The sequence below is a fragment of the Notothenia coriiceps genome, unplaced genomic scaffold (genome assembly GCF_000735185.1).
Source record: "Notothenia coriiceps isolate Sejong01 unplaced genomic scaffold, NC01 NC01_scaffold00019358, whole genome shotgun sequence".
Lineage (NCBI taxonomy): Eukaryota > Metazoa > Chordata > Actinopteri > Perciformes > Nototheniidae > Notothenia > Notothenia coriiceps.
The window spans coordinates 115,070-132,810 of NW_011352059.1; the positions used below are offsets into that span (position 1 = coordinate 115,070).

Here is a 17,741-nt window from a genome sequence, read left to right on the forward strand (position 1 = left end):
CCCCCCACATTTAAATCATGTCCACAAACTAAATACCTTTGTACATATCTTGCGTCCAATATCTTTTCTGTTCTGGTGGTCATGCCACAACCGTGCACGTGAATGCGTGCGTGAGTCATGGTGAGATATCTGGATTAAGAGGTTGCTTTTTCTTTGCACAGCATGAAAGAAAGGCAAAATGAATGGGCTGTGATTTTAGTATTTTTAAGCAGAGGTCAATCATTCGTACGACCCTCGGAGGATGTTGAAAAAATTGAAATGGCCCTTGAGAGGAAAAAGGTTCCCCACCCCTGCTTTAAAGGGATATTTGGGATGTTTTGAAGTGGGGTTGAATGAGGTACTTCTCCATAGTCGCTTTATAAGCTAAGATAAATGAGATAAGTTGTACTTTATTGATCCCAAATTAGGAATTTTATTGCATAACAAAACAAGGCATTGCATATATAAGTAGAAATTAAAAGAGTAGAAATAAACAATTCTAAAATAGAAACATTTCAAAATAGAAATAAAACGGCATTAAAAAGTAGAAAATATACAAGTTAAATGAAATATAAAATGTACGAGTGGATGCAAAACAGCAAAACATATTTAAGCTACCTAAAATATGGTGTAAAAAAATGTAAATGGCTTTCAATGTTCCCTACATTGAAGATATTTGTGGAACCTTTCCTTTACATCGGGCAGCCCTTTTTCCTATTCTCTCACCAAAAGCCACCGGACTCTTTTGACATAACAGTAGTTTTACTTTGCCGAACATGCAAGTTGCTAGACTAGCTTAGCCTCGATATGTTAGTCGGCTTTCTGTTATTGTGTGACTGGTTGATCCAGTTTCACCAAAGTCACACTATAAAGAGATCGAGGAAGCGCCACACAAAAAGCTGCTTTCTGCATGGTTAAATGACTGTTTTTTGTCTGGTGGCATCACATTCAAATGACTTTATTTTCATTGAGGACTTTCATTTGTGAGGTAGACAAATAGGACAGCTTTGGAGAGAGCCTAGATAGATATGACAGCTGCTCATCAAAAGGGGCTTTCTGACGTAAAGAGAAAGCAGCTCAAGTATTCTAAATGCAACATACAGTACACGTGAAGTCTTTTTCTTTAAGGTGGTCCAAAGACAGTCCTAGTGCATCGGTTAGACTCCATGCCGTAAATCCTGTGTGTTTCACTGTTCCTTTAAAACCATATCAGTGACTTTGAAACCTTTTGGAAAAGCCCTGCCCAGGAATTGAGGGCTGCTCCACGTAAGAGCAAACACGGAAGGGCGTCATCAGATTAGGAACGTGTAAATAGTCAAAGCAAGAAAAAAGCGTAATTCAGCCCCAACGTGCCCGGACAATGCTAAGGTTTAATTGTAACCTAAGTCATGTGTAAAGGGAGTTAAAACAACTGGTAGTTAGGATACCAAATATGTGTCCAGATAGGCAAAGCTAACCCTTGCTGTGTTGAGTACAAAGGATCGGCGTAGCCCCTGCTCATCTTGCACAATGATTAACAGGACTGGGCAGATAAAGAGGAAAGTGGTAGTGCAGCAATCACGACAGAGGGAGTGTTCAAATCCAAAAAGAGGCTTTATTGCTATCAAACTCAAAAAGACCTTCCATTAAACAAAGGCTAACGTAGCCAGGCCGCTAACCAACTTACCAGCTTACCAAAACGTTTCCTCACACTGGGAGCCTCCATGTGCCACACACAGCTGAGCAACTCTGTGTGCTTTGTCTCCCTTGAGAGAGTGATTAGCAGCAGGTGTGAGGTCTCCACACCTGCTCCCAATACTGCTACCCTTCCTCTCAGCCCCTTACACATGCTAGCAAACCTTTAGAAGCTCATATTTACAGCTGGTAACTTAAGAAAGGCTCCTGGCTCTGACCTCTGACCTCTGCGTGGAGGAGGGGAAGTGAAAGCCTAAAGTCTTTTCAACTTTTAAAATAAACTGCGTTGGTAAAAATCCAATCTCCTGAGGATGATATCATTTTGTGCCAATAAGTTCAGTTCAAGTGCCTCGATGTGTTCACATTCAGCTGTTGATCCTCTTCTCCTGTGTGTATCTGTGTGTGTATCCGTTGTGTGTCCGTGTGTGTAACCGTGTGTGTGTGTCTCTGCGTCCCTCCCGTAGGTTCTGTACAGTTCTGGAGTTCTGTGAAGGCAACGACCTGGACTTCTACCTGAAGCAGAACAAGCTGATGTCGGAGAAGGAGGCCCGCTCCATCGTCATGCAGATCGTGAGCGCCCTGCGCTACCTCAACGAAATCAAACCCCCCATCATCCACTACGACCTCAAACCTGGTGAGTCCCATAAATAACAAAGTTATTCAATGAATCATTGGAGTCATTAAAAGGGGCCTACTCTGTTTGTCATCGTGTGGTGTGTCATCAAGGTTGTAGCAAAGTAGGCAGAAACTCACAGTATAGTGACAAAAACAAGCTTTAAAAGCTGTATGTCATAAAAAAGGATTTAAAAAGTAAATGTAATGGTTTTCAAAAAAGCTAGAATTTGATGAAAAATATTACTGGAAGTTTGTATTATATTTATTGCCTTTTTCTTTGCATAATTGTGACAAACTACACCAAGTAGTTTTTATGTGATATTTTCGATATATACTATGACGTTTTTTTGGAATAAGATTATACAAAAAAATCCTAAATATATTTGATACATTAGTGAGTAAAGTATGTTTTGGTATAACTGTGATAACATCGTCTGCTTTGAGTGTTAAACACATACAAGTCTCTTGTTCTGAAAGCTGATAGTTGTTGTTCAAAAGTGTTGTAACAGTAATCCACCTCAAACTGGTCATACACGATGTTGTGTCCTCCTCACCGCTGTACTCCAGTGCAGCCCTTCCCTGTATTTGAGCCTGAGTCTCTGTCTCTGCAGGCAACATCTTATTGGTGGATGGCACTGCGTGTGGAGAAATCAAAATCACAGACTTTGGTCTGTCTAAGATCATGGACGATGATAACTACGGCGTGGACGGGATGGACCTCACATCACAGGGAGCAGGCACCTACTGGTAACACACACACACACACACACACACACACACACACACACACACACACACACACACACACACACACACACACACACACACACACACACATGAAACATTATCTGTCTTGTGTTACCGAACATACTCGTGATACATAACTATTGAAATAATCAACGTAATATCTAGGAGTCCTGGTTTGAGAAAAACATGTATGAGCTCTCTGTGATATTTGTGTGTGTGTATGTCAGGTATCTTCCTCCAGAGTGTTTTGTGGTGGGGAAGGAGCCCCCTAAAATCTCCAACAAGGTGGACGTCTGGTCTGTGGGAGTGATCTTCTTCCAGTGCCTCTACGGACGCAAGGTACAACACCACCTGCTACAGCAATGTAGCCCAATCAGGACCATTCTCGTGCTTTAAATGTTGTTTTCCGTATAACTGATGATCTCTCCTTGCTTTGTTTCCCCAGCCGTTTGGTCACAACCAGTCCCAGCAGGACATCCTCCAGGAGAACACCATCCTCAAAGCCACCGAGGTCCAGTTCCCCGCTAAACCCCAGGCTACCACAGAGGCCAAGGTAACACAGAACACTGTGTATGCCATTAAATATACAAACAGTTTTTAAAAATTCATAATCGAGCATAAGTTGAAATTTCACTATTTGATGTATTGATGTCCACCAAGTGCTTTCATACATAAGGCTGTTTACACATGCTGTACCATATGAATAATGTGCAGCTATAAATAGGTACAATATCTCCTCTTATGATTATGAAGTGTGTACACACACACACACACACACGTTTGCTAATAATTATCCCCTGCAGGCGTTTATCCGCCGCTGTTTGGCCTACCGTAAGGAGGACCGCTTCGACGTCCACCAGCTGTGCTCAGACTCCTACCTCCTCCCACACATGAGACGCTCCACCTCCTCCGGAACCCTGCAGCCCTCCTCATCCCTCGCCACCTACTGACTGTCACATGACTAACTCTGGCCTATCACAGAGCAGGAATCTATCTTTTCTGTTTGTTTACCTGAGCTGTTTCCAAATGGATGAATAAATAAGCAACAGAAATGGACAAAAGTAAGAGAGAAGGATGCTCCGTTTGCATATGTCCTTGAACTCAACATGTGAGGTAAGAAGAGGGGCTCGGCTTTGTTTGGAGCCATGGATTCTTTATGGACTTTAATAAATAACCCCGTAAGAGACATTTCAGAACCTATTGATGCCCTTTCCATGCCGCTGTTCCAGATGTTCTCTCGTCACTGATTGGACGTTGGCTTTGAGCAGCGGGCAGCAGAAGAAAGGGGTGAAGAGGTGCACGTTTCCATCAAGCTCAGATGAACACTGCAATCCATCTTTCCGTGGCACAAAATGACTCATAAACGTCAATTACTTCTACCCTTATAGTCCCTCTGCACTTAAAAGTGATGTTACCTTGATGGGACTTGAGAAAAATTGAGAAAAAAGATCCAGATTAAACTTCTGGTGTTTATTTGCACTTCCGATTCAGATCACGGTGATCTGGTGTCAACACATTTGGCATGAAGTACTTCAGCGTGGGCTCCATCAGTTCTACTTTTTTTTTTGTCGCGAAGCAATTCAGATCTACCGCCAAGTTTACAGGAAGTGGATCTGAGCATCTGTCTTAATTCATTTTTGTTGTTCAGATGAGATGTTTTTGAAACCGCTGACCCGAGGGACTGGATCAGCCGTTACTGCTGAACACTCGGTGTGCATTTCATGTGCTGGAGACATTACTCATTAGCAAATACATAAAACTGAGGCTTCTCCGTTGCTTCCCTGCATCTCACTGCGTTTATTTCCCAAAAGCTGTTCTCAGTTTGCTGCTATTAATGTTGCTTTTTTTGTTTTGAATTGTGTGAATGCCTCGCATATGTGCATACTTGAACTGAACACTGCAGACACCCTGCTGTGCTATTTTGTTGGGTGGGTGCAACACATTTGCAACCAACATGTCCACATTTGTTTTTGGAGCAGTAAGCTGCATAGAGAGGGACGGTCACACCTTCTCATGCCAGAAGAAGAAGCTGCTCTGGGCTGTTGCGGCGTGGTTTACTCAGAATAGAGAGAATATATCCAAATGTTGTCGTCCTGTAAATAAAACACTTACCTGTTTGTGTTGTGACATCATAAAACCCCTTTTTAAAATGTAGGCAGCCTGCCTTAAAGCGGGTCTGTGGTGAGAAATCTGATGTAAGGACGCAGGTTAGAATCCGACCTGTGGACACTTTACGCATGTTTACCCCCTTCAAATCTATCATTCTAAAAAGTTCTTAACAGGCCCAAAAATAATCTTTAAGACAAGTGGCAAGTCTTAATTGATTTTATTTTTACTAGAGCTGCCTGTTAGATGAACAGAGAAGCCAAAGAGAGATGTCCAGGAAGTACCTGCTCACGGTTTGCTGCTCACAAATAAATAAAAAGTGACGAAAGGTTTTTTTTCTCAGAATTCTGACTTTAGTTTCAGAACTCAACAAAAAAAATCACTTTTGGTCAAAAAGAATTGGCACATATGGCCCTGTCATCTTCCGTAGACACGGGTTAGGTGTCGAGTTTGATCAATTGTAATTATATCCAGTTCCTCTCCACTACTGTCTTAATTTCTCCCTTTTCTCATCTACTTGACATAAAAACAATGAAAATGGGTGCCGGTATTAAACCAAATGATTGACATACATAAAGATATTAATGTAAGTGCAGACTTTGTAAGCTACATGTGTGGGATCATATTTTTGGCGGGGTCAACGCTAGGCCATGTTCATATGCAATAAAGATTGCCTTACAAGTCTTAATTCCTGCAGTGTGACCGTATATTTACTGTCCAGGGTTTAGCGCCATCACTAGAAGAAGACGGAGCACAGGGAGTGACACAGTTAAATCATGGATGTATAATAAGAGTTGAATGAGGAAGCGCATTGTTCATTCTTAATACAGATTCACGATATTTGAAGGCATTTCTAAGGTGGATTTTCTCAAGAATTATACTTTAAACTGAAAAATTAACGTTGAAATATATTCAGTGTGCACAAAGATGCTATTTTATTTCCTTTTTATCTCAATATTCAATAATTACGAACCATTTTGTGTTTGGTTTGTTAGAGTATGCAAAAGAAACCCTGACTGTATAAAGACACAGGAAGCATCATGTAAAATTAATTTGGCTTTATTGCTTGCGCTGTACAGTGGGATATAAGCTGTTACAGTGACACCTGGTGGTCGTACTGCATCACTGCACCTGCCTATCAGTTCAGCCATGCCAGGAGGAGACGTAAAGTACTGCAAAAATAAGCACCTCCTCACCCATGTCCCACCCTCCCTACTGATCACACACAAAATGCAGCATGCTTTATAAGCATGCTGCATTTTGACCCCCCCCCGGCACGGCCTTTAAGCTGTTACCTCCCGGTGTGGTCAAAACGGAACCTATAGAGTTCTGGTTATACATACAAAGGGACAGACTAATAATTTCAGAACACAAAAAAGGTGGTGCAAAATAATGCAGCTTCATTCATTGGGTGGAGACACTCATACAGCAATTTCCAACAGAAATGTATACATGTCAATCAAATCGATCTATTGGTCAGGGGTGCCATTAACTAATAAAAGGTTACATGTCAGGGCTGGATGATGAGATCAAAAAAGTAATGGTTTACCTGTTTTCATACAGCAGTGCGTTTCTTCTGTAGACCCACTTTAGTCCAGTTTCATTTAAGTGTGGTAGGTTAATTTATAATGTAGATCCAGTAAATCTATCGTCCAGCCCCGTTAACATACACTGTTTATATATATATAAAAAAACAAGAGTGAAACAGAGAGGCTTGCCAGATCAGAAAGGGGGAAGTCCTTGTTGTGTGTGAGTGTTGTTAGAGTCCTCCTCTAGGGCGCGTGGACGAGCTCCGTGACGATCTGGTCATAAAGACATGTCGGTCCACAGCCGTCCTCCATTCTTCATATCCACTCATCCTTCATCGCTTCCTCACCCAAACCTGGAGGGTGCCCACCTGTGCGTGTCCCTCTTGGCCAAATAAATAGAAAAATACAGAGAAAGACAGACAGAGGGGGAGGGAGAGAAACCGGGTGTGTGTTTTGGTTTGATGGCAAGCGGGATGTTTCTCTCCCAGGTTATGAGGTTAGCGTTGTTTCCGTCGGAGGCGCTGATTCCGTGGTGTTCGAGGAGGCTGTTTCCGTGGGGACGGCGGCAGGCTCGGGGGCGGGCGCTGCCGTGACTGTGACGGAGGCTGTGGGATGGGGGGGCAGGAGGGGGAGCATCGCCTGGGGGAGGAGAGGGGGTAAGGGGGCCAGGCCGGGGAAGTTGAAGGAAGGGAGCGAAGCCAGAGAGGGGACTGATGGAGAAAGAAGAGAAAACAAGAGAAGGTGAGCGCATCGCTGCTAGCTTTTATATGTATAATGTTCACATTAAGCATCAGTGAGGGTGACCAGTAATACATACTACATAAAACAACATGGTATTTATATACTACATCTTTTGGGCAAAGATTGATGCCTGTTTTGTTTTGTGGGATAACGATGCTGTACTTACCGGTTCCTACTGGTAAGGTGCCTGCTAGGGTCATGGCACTGAGGTCTGGCAGTGTCAGGTTGAGGTTGGGCAGGTGAGGGAGCGGAGGCAAGCCAGCTGGGAGGGGCATCAGACCTACACACACACACACACACACACACACACAATGCTATTATACATTCATTCATTTTGAAATATATTTACACTACAGTTGGTCGACTCTTGTATTGTAATGAAGCCACTATGGAAAATAAATTAGAGAAGTTTTAATATTCCACAAGAGTGAATGTGATTTAACCCGATTTGGATAATCTCTTATTAAAACAAATGGATGGCGGGAATTCCGACAGTTCATGGTACCAAAATCAATAACTAGAATCAAAACAGAAATATTGCAAGGCGCCCGATAGGAACTTACACAAAGGCTATGTTTAGACATTGGAAGCAGTTGAGACCTAGTATTGTCTAATACAGTTGAGGCAGACATTTCTATGTTTTCTGGAAAGGTATGTAAACACTCATGAGAGAGAGAGGAGAGAGAGAGAGTGAGTGAGAGAGAGAGTTGTGTGTCTGCCACTGCTTTCCCAAACGTTTGCTATGCAAGGTTTGCTGACTCAGCAGACTGATGGCGTGTGTTTGGGATGAAAATGTCTGGAAAATCACCCACCTGGTAGCGTGGTGGCGGGGTTGAAGGCGGAGGCGGGGTTGAAGGCGGAGGCGGGGTTGAAGCCGATGGCGGCAGGATTCAGTGGAGTGAGTGGGCTGAGGGCGGGGCTGGTGGAGGTGGAGAGCAGAGGCACTGTAGGCAACCCTGAGGGGGGGTACAAATAACACGTTAGATTTAAATATGTGGAGTAAATACACCGTCATATAACCGATTACTTGGGTGAAAAAAGAGAAATACCTGTCTGCAGCTCCCGGGGCATGGTGGGCGGGGCCGTGCTGATTGACAGGCCAGACAGTGAATCTCCAAGGCCTGTGGGGGCAGAAGGGGCTGCAGGAGGGGGGGTCACTGCTGAGAGCTGCACCTGAAGGAGGCAGTGGAGGGAAAAGGTCACACTCATCCCAATGTATCACCACAGCTCTCCGTCCTCCTGCCGGCTCCGCTGCTTACATACTGAGGGAACCTGCATCTTTACAGTGTGAGCAGAGTCTAAAGAACACACAACTTCACATGTAATAAAAAAAATTAAAAAAAGGATTTCATGTTTTATTCCTTTTTTAAAGACCACATTTTTCAGAAAATCACTAAATTCTTTCCAAAAAAAACAAATTCCTTTAAATTACATAATTAAAAAAGTCCCCTTATTTTCCATAAATAATAATTGCGTTTATAAAATGGCTTCAGTTATCTGTAAATCAAATGACTAGATGATGTTCACGTCAGACGTAGGTACATTCAAATGGTGAATAAATGAGGTATTACATTAATACTTAAGATCTTTGCTTTGAGCATGTTTCCTATCCAAACTGAGGGTTTGAGTTAGATTGCTAAGTTCAACCCTGATTGTGTTAGTGTGTGTTCTGACCTCAGTGAATCCGTCCTTCAGCGGACTGAGGGGCTCACTGGGGGGGTTTCCAGGAAAGCTGATCTTCTTCCCCTCCTCAAAAGGCCTTGTAGGAATTCTGTGCAGGTAACCGTAGCCGATCCCACATCCAAGGCTGGAAAATGGAGGAACAAAAGTTAAGAATTGATCTAACAAACCTAAAATATATTTTTTTAAAACACTTTAGATTAGCCTGGTTCCAGACCACTGAATATAGCTCTGAATTGTTCTGAGATTGAAATAGGATTGCTCCATCTTCTCCTGCTTCATGCTCTTGTATCCGACCAACCAGTATATTGACCAATCAGCAAATGTTTAGGTACCTGCAGCTATTGGGAGGGGGGGGGGTTAAGGTGTGTGTGAAGAGACTGGCTTCTGCAAGAGTTTCATTGACAGGTGGTTCATCCAATCAGCTGCCCAGTATTTTTTTTTTTAAGTGGCTTCACTTTCCAGAACCCCTTCCACCAATGGCAGCTTCTTCTCAGATGGTTTTGTGTAAACAAACTGTCAGGTTAAAATTCCCCCAAGTGTGTTGTGAAATCAGAACTATATGGGTGGGGTTCAAATGGGGTGGCAATGTGTCTGTGCCAAACCACCGACTGTTTATAAAGACTCCAAAAATAATTACATCCAGAGAATTGGCCAGATAAACAGACAGAAATATTGAATCCTCAACCTGCAATAACAATCTGTATGCCCACTTGGGGGCAGTGTAAACAATACTGTCATATCATCACCTTTTAACAAGTGACCCTGTTGAGTTGTCTAATAAACAAATAAGATATCTGTTACTCAAAGAAATACGCTGTGTATATCCCTGTGCTCCATCAAATGGGTTGACATGCATTTACTTCCTTACAAAATGTTGGCAAAGTTGTTTTCTTTGTATTATTAAAAATACATCCCAAAATCAGGGTTTACTAGCATACTTCTTCTTCTACTGTATCTTTGCATGTTACTGCTGAATGAAATAGCGCAGTGATGTAAAACAATTGGCAGAAATGTGTATCCTGTCACCTTATTGAGTGTTCGTGTACTACGCATGATAAACAAACTCAAAGGAAATAGCTCCAAAGCGCTACTAGGGTACAGAAACGACTCAAGGAACCTTTAAGTTGATGTGGGTACATCTTAAGCAACATTATAATTCACTTTGAGCAATATTGAGTTTTTGGTCTCTACCAACTGCTTGAGGGAAATATCTGTCTCTTTAGCTGCTAAATGCTCCATTATGTTCCCCAGCTAGTCTCTTCTTATATCCATTTACTGTTCGATACTGAGCAGGTGGCTTATAGTAGATCTGGTAGCATCTACCCATAATGGAATGACAATAAAGTGAAATAAAATGTAATCATTATAGAGCTTTTTCCATTGAAAACCAGCCTGGACCGAAAACAACAAGTGAAAGTTGAAAACCAGTGAAAGTGGAAGTGAAGTTGCGAACCAGAGAGCTAAACAATGAACTATTAGAAACCTATAACTTCATTTTAAACCTGTAGGTCCAACAATGATTGGTAAAGTGTGTAACATCTGTTACCTGCCCTCTCCTCCCCAGGCACTGTTCGGTGTGATGATGACCTCTCTGCAGTTATCGGTGTCCGTGTTGTACACGTAGAGCTTCAGGCCTTTCCCTTCATGGCTTTCTATCAGCGAGAACAAGTCCTCTGACTGCAGATAGAGTAACAGAGGGGCGGAGGAGGTGGATAACGTTAGGAGACACACATTCACTATCATTATCAGGTGGAGAATGTGCAGTAGTGACAGTTGCCTGATAACATACCTCGTTCATTACAGTGTCAGCTCCAATGATGTAGTCAGTGTGCGGCCGCAAGCCGGCGAGGGCCGCCGGGGAGTTGGGCTCCACATCCTGTTAGACAGGTGGAGAATAAGTTAACAAACTAGCATTCTAACAAAAAACTATATTATAGGAGTGGTGCAGGAATGAGCCTTAAACCGGGTAATGACTTTCGGGTTCGCTTGTCAGAAAGTCAATGTTTATTGACCGAGGTATGTGGTAAACACAAGCTTAAGAGATGTTTCCGTTTTGTTTCCACAACATAAAATACGTGGGTAGATATTACACTCATAACACATAAATGTTTAAAGTTTATAACATGTCTTAAAAATGGCGATTGCAAACAAGTGATTAAATAAGACTACTTATGTTATCACGTCCAAAATTAGCTGCCTTTAGCTTAGCGGTGTTTTTTGCATTACGTTACATATTTACATCTGTCGATTGCAATTATACTTTTATAAAAATGGTGTTCATATTTAGAGATTATCCTGCTGTAGAAAAAAATCTAAGTATCCTTGTCGAGACGAAAATCAATATGGTAATATCTGTGGAAAACGGACTGAGATATAATTATGTGGTTTTCGTTTAGAGTAGTATTATTATTATTATTATTATCATTATTATAGTATTATTCGTTTTATTTTGGATAGCGTAGGCTACTTTAAATGTTTAAAGTGAGCTGTATAGAAAAAATATGAATGCCGCTTCCGGTAAACACGGCAACAAAAGGGGCGTAGTTTGTGATGGCCGGTCTCTTGTTCTCAAAGCCACGGAGGGAGAACCAGGCAACAGTGTGTGTGTGAGGCTCCAGAGACGCCGTTGGTATGTTTCGCCGGTGTTAATTGTGTTTTGTGTTTAGGCGCTTGATCTGTTGTTGCGAGAGTGCTATTGCGCAATCGTCTGCTTTTTACGCAGCGCGGTCTGCCTGTGCTCCGATGTTTGCTGTGTAATTTAGACAGCAAAGGTGTTCAGATGAAGTTTTCTCTGGTGCTTGTTTCGAGATAAACACTCGGATTAATTCATTTAAGTTAATGATGTGGGTTTAAAATAACAATTTATCCTTTTTATTAAAACATGGTTTGTGTTATTGAGAATGCAGTGAGGCCTGCAAAATGTTTGTAATTTGTGTAGCATGTGAGCGAACATTTGTTTGTATTTTGTGTTTTGAAGGTTTTCAACCTGATGAATTCTTGGAGCTGTCTTAAATAAATAAAGACAAAAAGAACGAAATTTGAGTTGTCCAAGCGTCCTCTGTTGCCCTCCAGCCTCTCAAGTCAGGCTAAATCACTGATACAGGCCAAAACCCTGAAGGACTTGACAATCCTAAAAGTGAGCCTTGCTCTAGATCTTATTTTTTGCAATATTCCCAAAAACAATTCAAAGAAAGCCGTTTGTTTTGGTTGAGGTAGCCCTTGTGATGCTAATTTCCAGGTCATCCTAAGAAAAAGACATTATCATGGCACCACTCTATAGACTTTGAGGTTGCTTACCAGCACATGCCAAACGTTTTCATTGGCTCCCTCAAAGCTGCAGAATCTAATGGAGACACCAAGCAAGCCCTGGCCCCCCCACAGGTTGCTGGGGGTAACTGTAGACTCCCGCAGCTCCAGAGTCTTGGAAGAGTAAACCAGCATCTTAACTGGTTTCTCCACACTGGCTTTCAGAAGGTCTTTCAAGGTATCATTGTCCTTGTTCTGTAGACAGAGGGGTGAGGAAGAGCACAGGGGCATGACACATGCAGTTCACTATCATAACACTTGTATTTGCTCCTGTTAAGATACAGTTTGCAGGTTTTCCCTACCAGTCTGGTGTCGTTGATGGAGACGATGAAGTCAAAGAAAGGCTCCAGTCCGGCGCGGTGTCCAGGCGAGTTCTCTTGAACCTGAATAAAAGTGAAAGAAAATTAGCTGCTGCTTTACAGTCACTTTCTGCATTTCATTTCTTGAACATGAAGAGTATTCAATAACTCTGTACATACAAAATAAACAAGTAAAACCTGAGCTGGAAAACAAATATATCAGGCTTTGGTTTGGTTTGATTTGAATTGAAACTCACGATTATCATTGGCTCAATGTACATTACAGTATATAGCAGCTAAAAAGGTTTATTTGATCTCGGCTCCTTTCAGGATGGGACCAATTCCGCTATGGCTATTGTGCATCTAGCTACTAATGTTATCATTCAAATTAGCTGATTGTTACTGGAATAAGACAACTGACAGTAGCTGTCCATTGTTAGCTAGCTTCACGATTCTTCGTAATTTATATTTTGCAAAACAAGAGAGACAAATCATTGTACACAGGGTGGGACATGTCCGATATTGGATGCACCAACAAAACCAGCTTGGCAGCTGTCATTCAGTGCGGATACGTAGCTTTGGCTAGCCCCTCTCCATCAGTTAGCTTCTGTTAAGCATATTTAACTAGCGAACAAGCAGCGATTCGTACAAACACAACTATACAAAATATATGACTGACACAACTCTAACGAAGAGTGCATTGTTTCTAACACTGTGTTTGTGTTTCACGACGGAGGCCCCTGCAGTCATCCTCGGCCTCTCGTCAACACACAGACCAGGGAGTCCTCCGCCTCTGAGCCGAGGCTAAACTAACAGCTAACTGGTAACTGGTAACTGCTAACAGCTAACAGCAGGGTGTAGAAGCTAAAAACTCACCCTGAGGACGTGGTATCCCTCGGAGCCTCCCCCCGGTATCTCCACACTCTGCGAGCCTCCCATGTTATGCTCTTTTAAGGCTTTTTAGGTTCAAATGGCTGTTTGTTACCTAGCAGAGGTGATATGCCTGAATACTTGTACACACCGGGTACACGTCGTCAAATGGTTAGCTGAGCGATGCGCATGCGCCGTTACGTGGCAGGAAATAACGCCTATTCGTCAGTGACGATTCAATTGCAGTTGAATTCAATTTGTTGATCGACAAACACATAGAAGATGTAAAATGTTATGTTCTATGGAATATGTGTTGTATGTGCTTTATTTTTTTACGTTTAAACCTTTCTCTCAAATCTCTTGGTTCACTTGTCGAAATTATTGAATCAACATTTATAAATTACGAACTGTGTAGAAATGTCTATGACCTGCTGTCGAATATCTGTTTGCTCACAATTCTTTCAAGACAAAAAAGAAAATAATTTCAGTTAAAATGTCCAAATGTTCTCAAAGGTTTATTTGTAATTCCAAAGAGAGTTGAGTCGAAACACAAAGCGTAGAAAAAGCTACTGCTTACAAAACACAGAACTTTTTTATTTAATATTTATCTCAGGTTTAAATATTTTTATAATATAGTAATCATCCTATCAAACCACTGTAAAGCGTCTTTGAGCACCTGGAAAAACGCTTTGAAATAAAATGTATTATTATTATCTTGGCATCATTTTTGGGATCACCATTCACTACTTAAACCACTATAATTTATAAATGTAGGTCTATACTACAATTACAATTATAAAAAAATATTATGCCACATGAAATGAAAGACAAAGCTGCAAACTCACTTGATTTTATTCAACAACAGTCTCTAACTTTATTATTCAATGCAAAGCTTTGTGAAAGTTTGCCTATTCTTTTAAGATATCTGCCCTCATTGACCATTTACAAGTCTAATTTAAATATACAATAGCCTTATAAAGTGCATTGTATCAATTATCCTGCTCTGTTGTCTCAGTTGACCTACTGTCTCTAAGAAAGGTTAATTAAACTGTAAATGCACTTGAAACAAATGGCCTAATCAAATGTTTTAATGCCAACCATAAAACTTGTGCCTTGCCTTTTACTTTGAAACTCATTCAGTTCAAGATGGAAAGAACTAGGACTCCATTTACAGTAGGTGCATGTGCTATCATGCATCAACATTTTTTTACATTTCAGACGATGTTCATGCAGCTCATACCTGCATAGTGCTGCATACATTCATTTAAACAAATTGCTCCTGCAGCTACCTTTTCTTGGTCTAAAATGTAAGCTTTCATTTCCCGGTCTTTATGGAGCAAGGATTTAAGTTTTAGAAAAATTCCAGCTGTACTTTGCCAGAAAGCTTGTGTGTCACAATTTCAACATGCTGTTATCATGTTACCTACGGCTACGACAGTGTTAACCAAGTATTTTTATACCGTTTTAGATAAGGGTCACCCCTTATGTCCAAACATACATTTGAAATCAGGTCCCCCCTTATCTGGATAGACTCTTTAGATAAGGGGGTCTTCCTTTATGTCCGGAACTAACTTTTTAGATAAGATTCTCCCCTGGTGTCCAAAAATAACTTTTTAGATAAGATTCCACCCTGATGTCCGAAAATAACTTTTTTAGGATTTGTAGGGGGCGCTATAGAGCCATTTGTACCGATTAAGAGACCCCAAAAATAACCCCTTTTTTCACCAATCCTGCCAGTGCGCAACACATCCCCAGGATTTAAGCATGCTAAGGCCACCAGGCATGCAGCATCGAGCAATTTCAATAGGTTCTTCGCTCCAACTCTGTCGGTAGCCTAATAAAAGAAAATCAAATATATATATATCTGTTACAATGATTATTGTGGTTTTATTCTAAGCTATAAAACCCCTTGTAGCACATTGAGAGCACCATTATGCTCTCAGCACGATGGTTGAGAAAAAGTGGCCACCAGAGGGCGATGGCAGCACATCACATCCTCATTGAACCTCACAGCACCACCACCCTTCTCTTCAAATCATTTACCCTACATGTTAAGGTAACCAATGTCTTTGATTCTCCTTAAATCATGGCTTAGTGAGGCTGCATCACATATTTCTGGTAGGTGAATAAAGGCAAGACGAGATGAGAGGAAATTCAAAAAGTAAAGGAGGAAAAACGAGGAACGAGATGGAGAGGGAAGAATAAAGGAGAGAAGGAACTGATAAGAGACTACCCCTCATTGGACATTTGCTCGCTCTGCGAAGTGGCACGACGCTGTCTTATTACTCTCGTGTACAAAATCCAAGAAAGATAGGTCCAGAGACAGATTCGTGAGACTGGCCGAGAGATCTCGTATCAAGTAGGAGATCTGTTTTATTATATTATATAACACTTCCGAGGCCCATGTACGATTTGTAGATTACAATACACCACACCGGCAACCTATTTCATAACACAAAGACAACAACAAGCAGAACACACAGGACTCACACAAAATTTGTTTACTTTTCCCTCTTTTCCCGTGTCTACTTTTATAATTATTGGATAGTATTGTAAATAAGACGAGATAGTATGTAAACGAATCTAAGTACCCGCGAAAGTGCGACATGTATAACAGTAGAGGTTGGATTTCGTTATTCCTCACACCACACACACACACACACCACACACACACCACACACACACACACACAGACGCGTCCCACAGCAAACTGTGGACAGTACATAAACTTCGAACAATTTTATTCGAAATATATTTGTATTACAACGTGTGGTATTCATCGGTCGACGTTATAATTTATAAATTAAAGTCTAAATTTTCGATGGGAATTTTCAGACACTGGTGAAGTTGAGCATTTTGCAGACCGTAGCTAACAGAGAACAAAGTACGTTAGGCCTATACACATAATATATTTGCAATTTATAACTAATTATTAGAGAAATAAGTCGTAAGGGTGAAAAAGTCTAAGTCCATAAAATACATTACATAGAAATACACATATGCGCATATGTAAACCATACGGTGCCCTTGACTCATTCAAAAAAATCACCTATACAGGCGTTTCTTCACTTAGCCCTTGTACTCGTTAGTAGCTAGGAAGAATATATCTAAATATCCACAAACCATTTTCAATGGATTTCATAATAAGGAGGTGACGCTACGTTAGAATATACACAGCACAAAAAGGAACACTAACACGTCATAAAAACTTACTAGAACTCTACTGACCGAAGGACTACTCTAATTCTTACTTCAGATATATATCAGCTATTATATAAGGGAACAGCAGAAAATAAAATCTCTTATCGTGTTCCCACCACTCTTGACATAGAGGGAGACTCTGACCCTTTCTTTCATAACAACAGAATTAGGATTACGTAAATGACATTATCATATATAAGTAAACATTTTGTATAAGAGTCACATTACCTCTTGAGCTACCTTATAGACCATATTGGTCTTCAAGGACAAATACAGAAACGTGTTACAAGTGGAAGAAAGAAGTTAACATTTACCTACACATAATACCGTCATAACTATATGCTCAAATACAGTTGTTTCATACAATACCATAGATCCCTGGTATAATACACTTACCGTGTAAACCGTATTTAGTTACTAAATGTCATTACACAACCAGGACATACACCGGTTTACTGAGACGAACACTGGTTTAAACCAAAAACTCTTCGGTCGACATTCCCTTGCTCGTCCACCCCGTGAAATTGTTTAGGATTGGCTAGAAGTTTATAGAAATTATTTCAGGGAATTCTCCCTTTGGTACTCGAGCCTGAATAACTTTGTGAGAGAGTGTGTGTGTGGTGTGTGTGTGTGTGTGTGGGTTGTGTGTTGTGTGTGTGTGTGTGTGTGTGTGTGTTTACAGAAAGAGTGTGTAGTTGTAAAATAAGACAATCCCGAGTTGTGCGACTCAGAAAAATGTGGTAAGGAAAAACACATTATGATTATACAGGGTGAAAGGGAGACTTGTCGGTACATGGTTTGTATGTGTGTCTGTGGGCGGGGTGGGGTGTGTGTGTGTGTGTGAGTGTGTGTGTGTGTGTGTGTGTGCGTGTGTGTGCGTGCGTGCGTGCGTGCGTGTGTGTGTGTGTTGTGTGTGTGTAAATAACCGGAAGACGGATTAGTAGGAGCTCCTCGAAAACAACCGGGGGGGCGACTCACGCCTAACCGCAAG

At 41.3% G+C, this 17,741-nt stretch overlaps 2 protein-coding genes across 2 annotated transcripts; one reads left to right on the forward strand and one right to left on the reverse strand.

Moving 5' to 3' along the window:
- Positions 1-1,974: 1,974 nt before the first annotated feature.
- LOC104951981 (serine/threonine-protein kinase tousled-like 1) lies at positions 1,975-6,562 on the forward strand (the record flags this gene model as incomplete). Its single annotated transcript, XM_010778729.1, has 5 exons — positions 1,975-2,287; positions 2,880-3,015; positions 3,243-3,354; positions 3,461-3,568; positions 3,819-6,562. Coding segments are annotated over 5 exons (816 nt in total), but the record flags the coding sequence as incomplete, so codon positions are not given.
- LOC104951970 (Golgi reassembly-stacking protein 2-like) lies at positions 6,165-13,722 on the reverse strand. The gene is made up of 10 exons (XM_010778719.1): positions 13,556-13,722; positions 12,683-12,763; positions 12,372-12,575; positions 10,864-10,950; positions 10,621-10,751; positions 9,066-9,198; positions 8,441-8,564; positions 8,204-8,347; positions 7,558-7,671; positions 6,165-7,360 (listed from the first exon to the last, which is right to left on the reverse strand). Exons 1-10 carry the CDS (start codon positions 13,616-13,618, stop codon positions 7,140-7,142), a joined length of 1,302 nt encoding a protein of 433 aa, XP_010777021.1. The 5' UTR covers positions 13,619-13,722; the 3' UTR covers positions 6,165-7,139.
- Between the last annotated feature and the right edge of the window lie 4,019 nt (positions 13,723-17,741).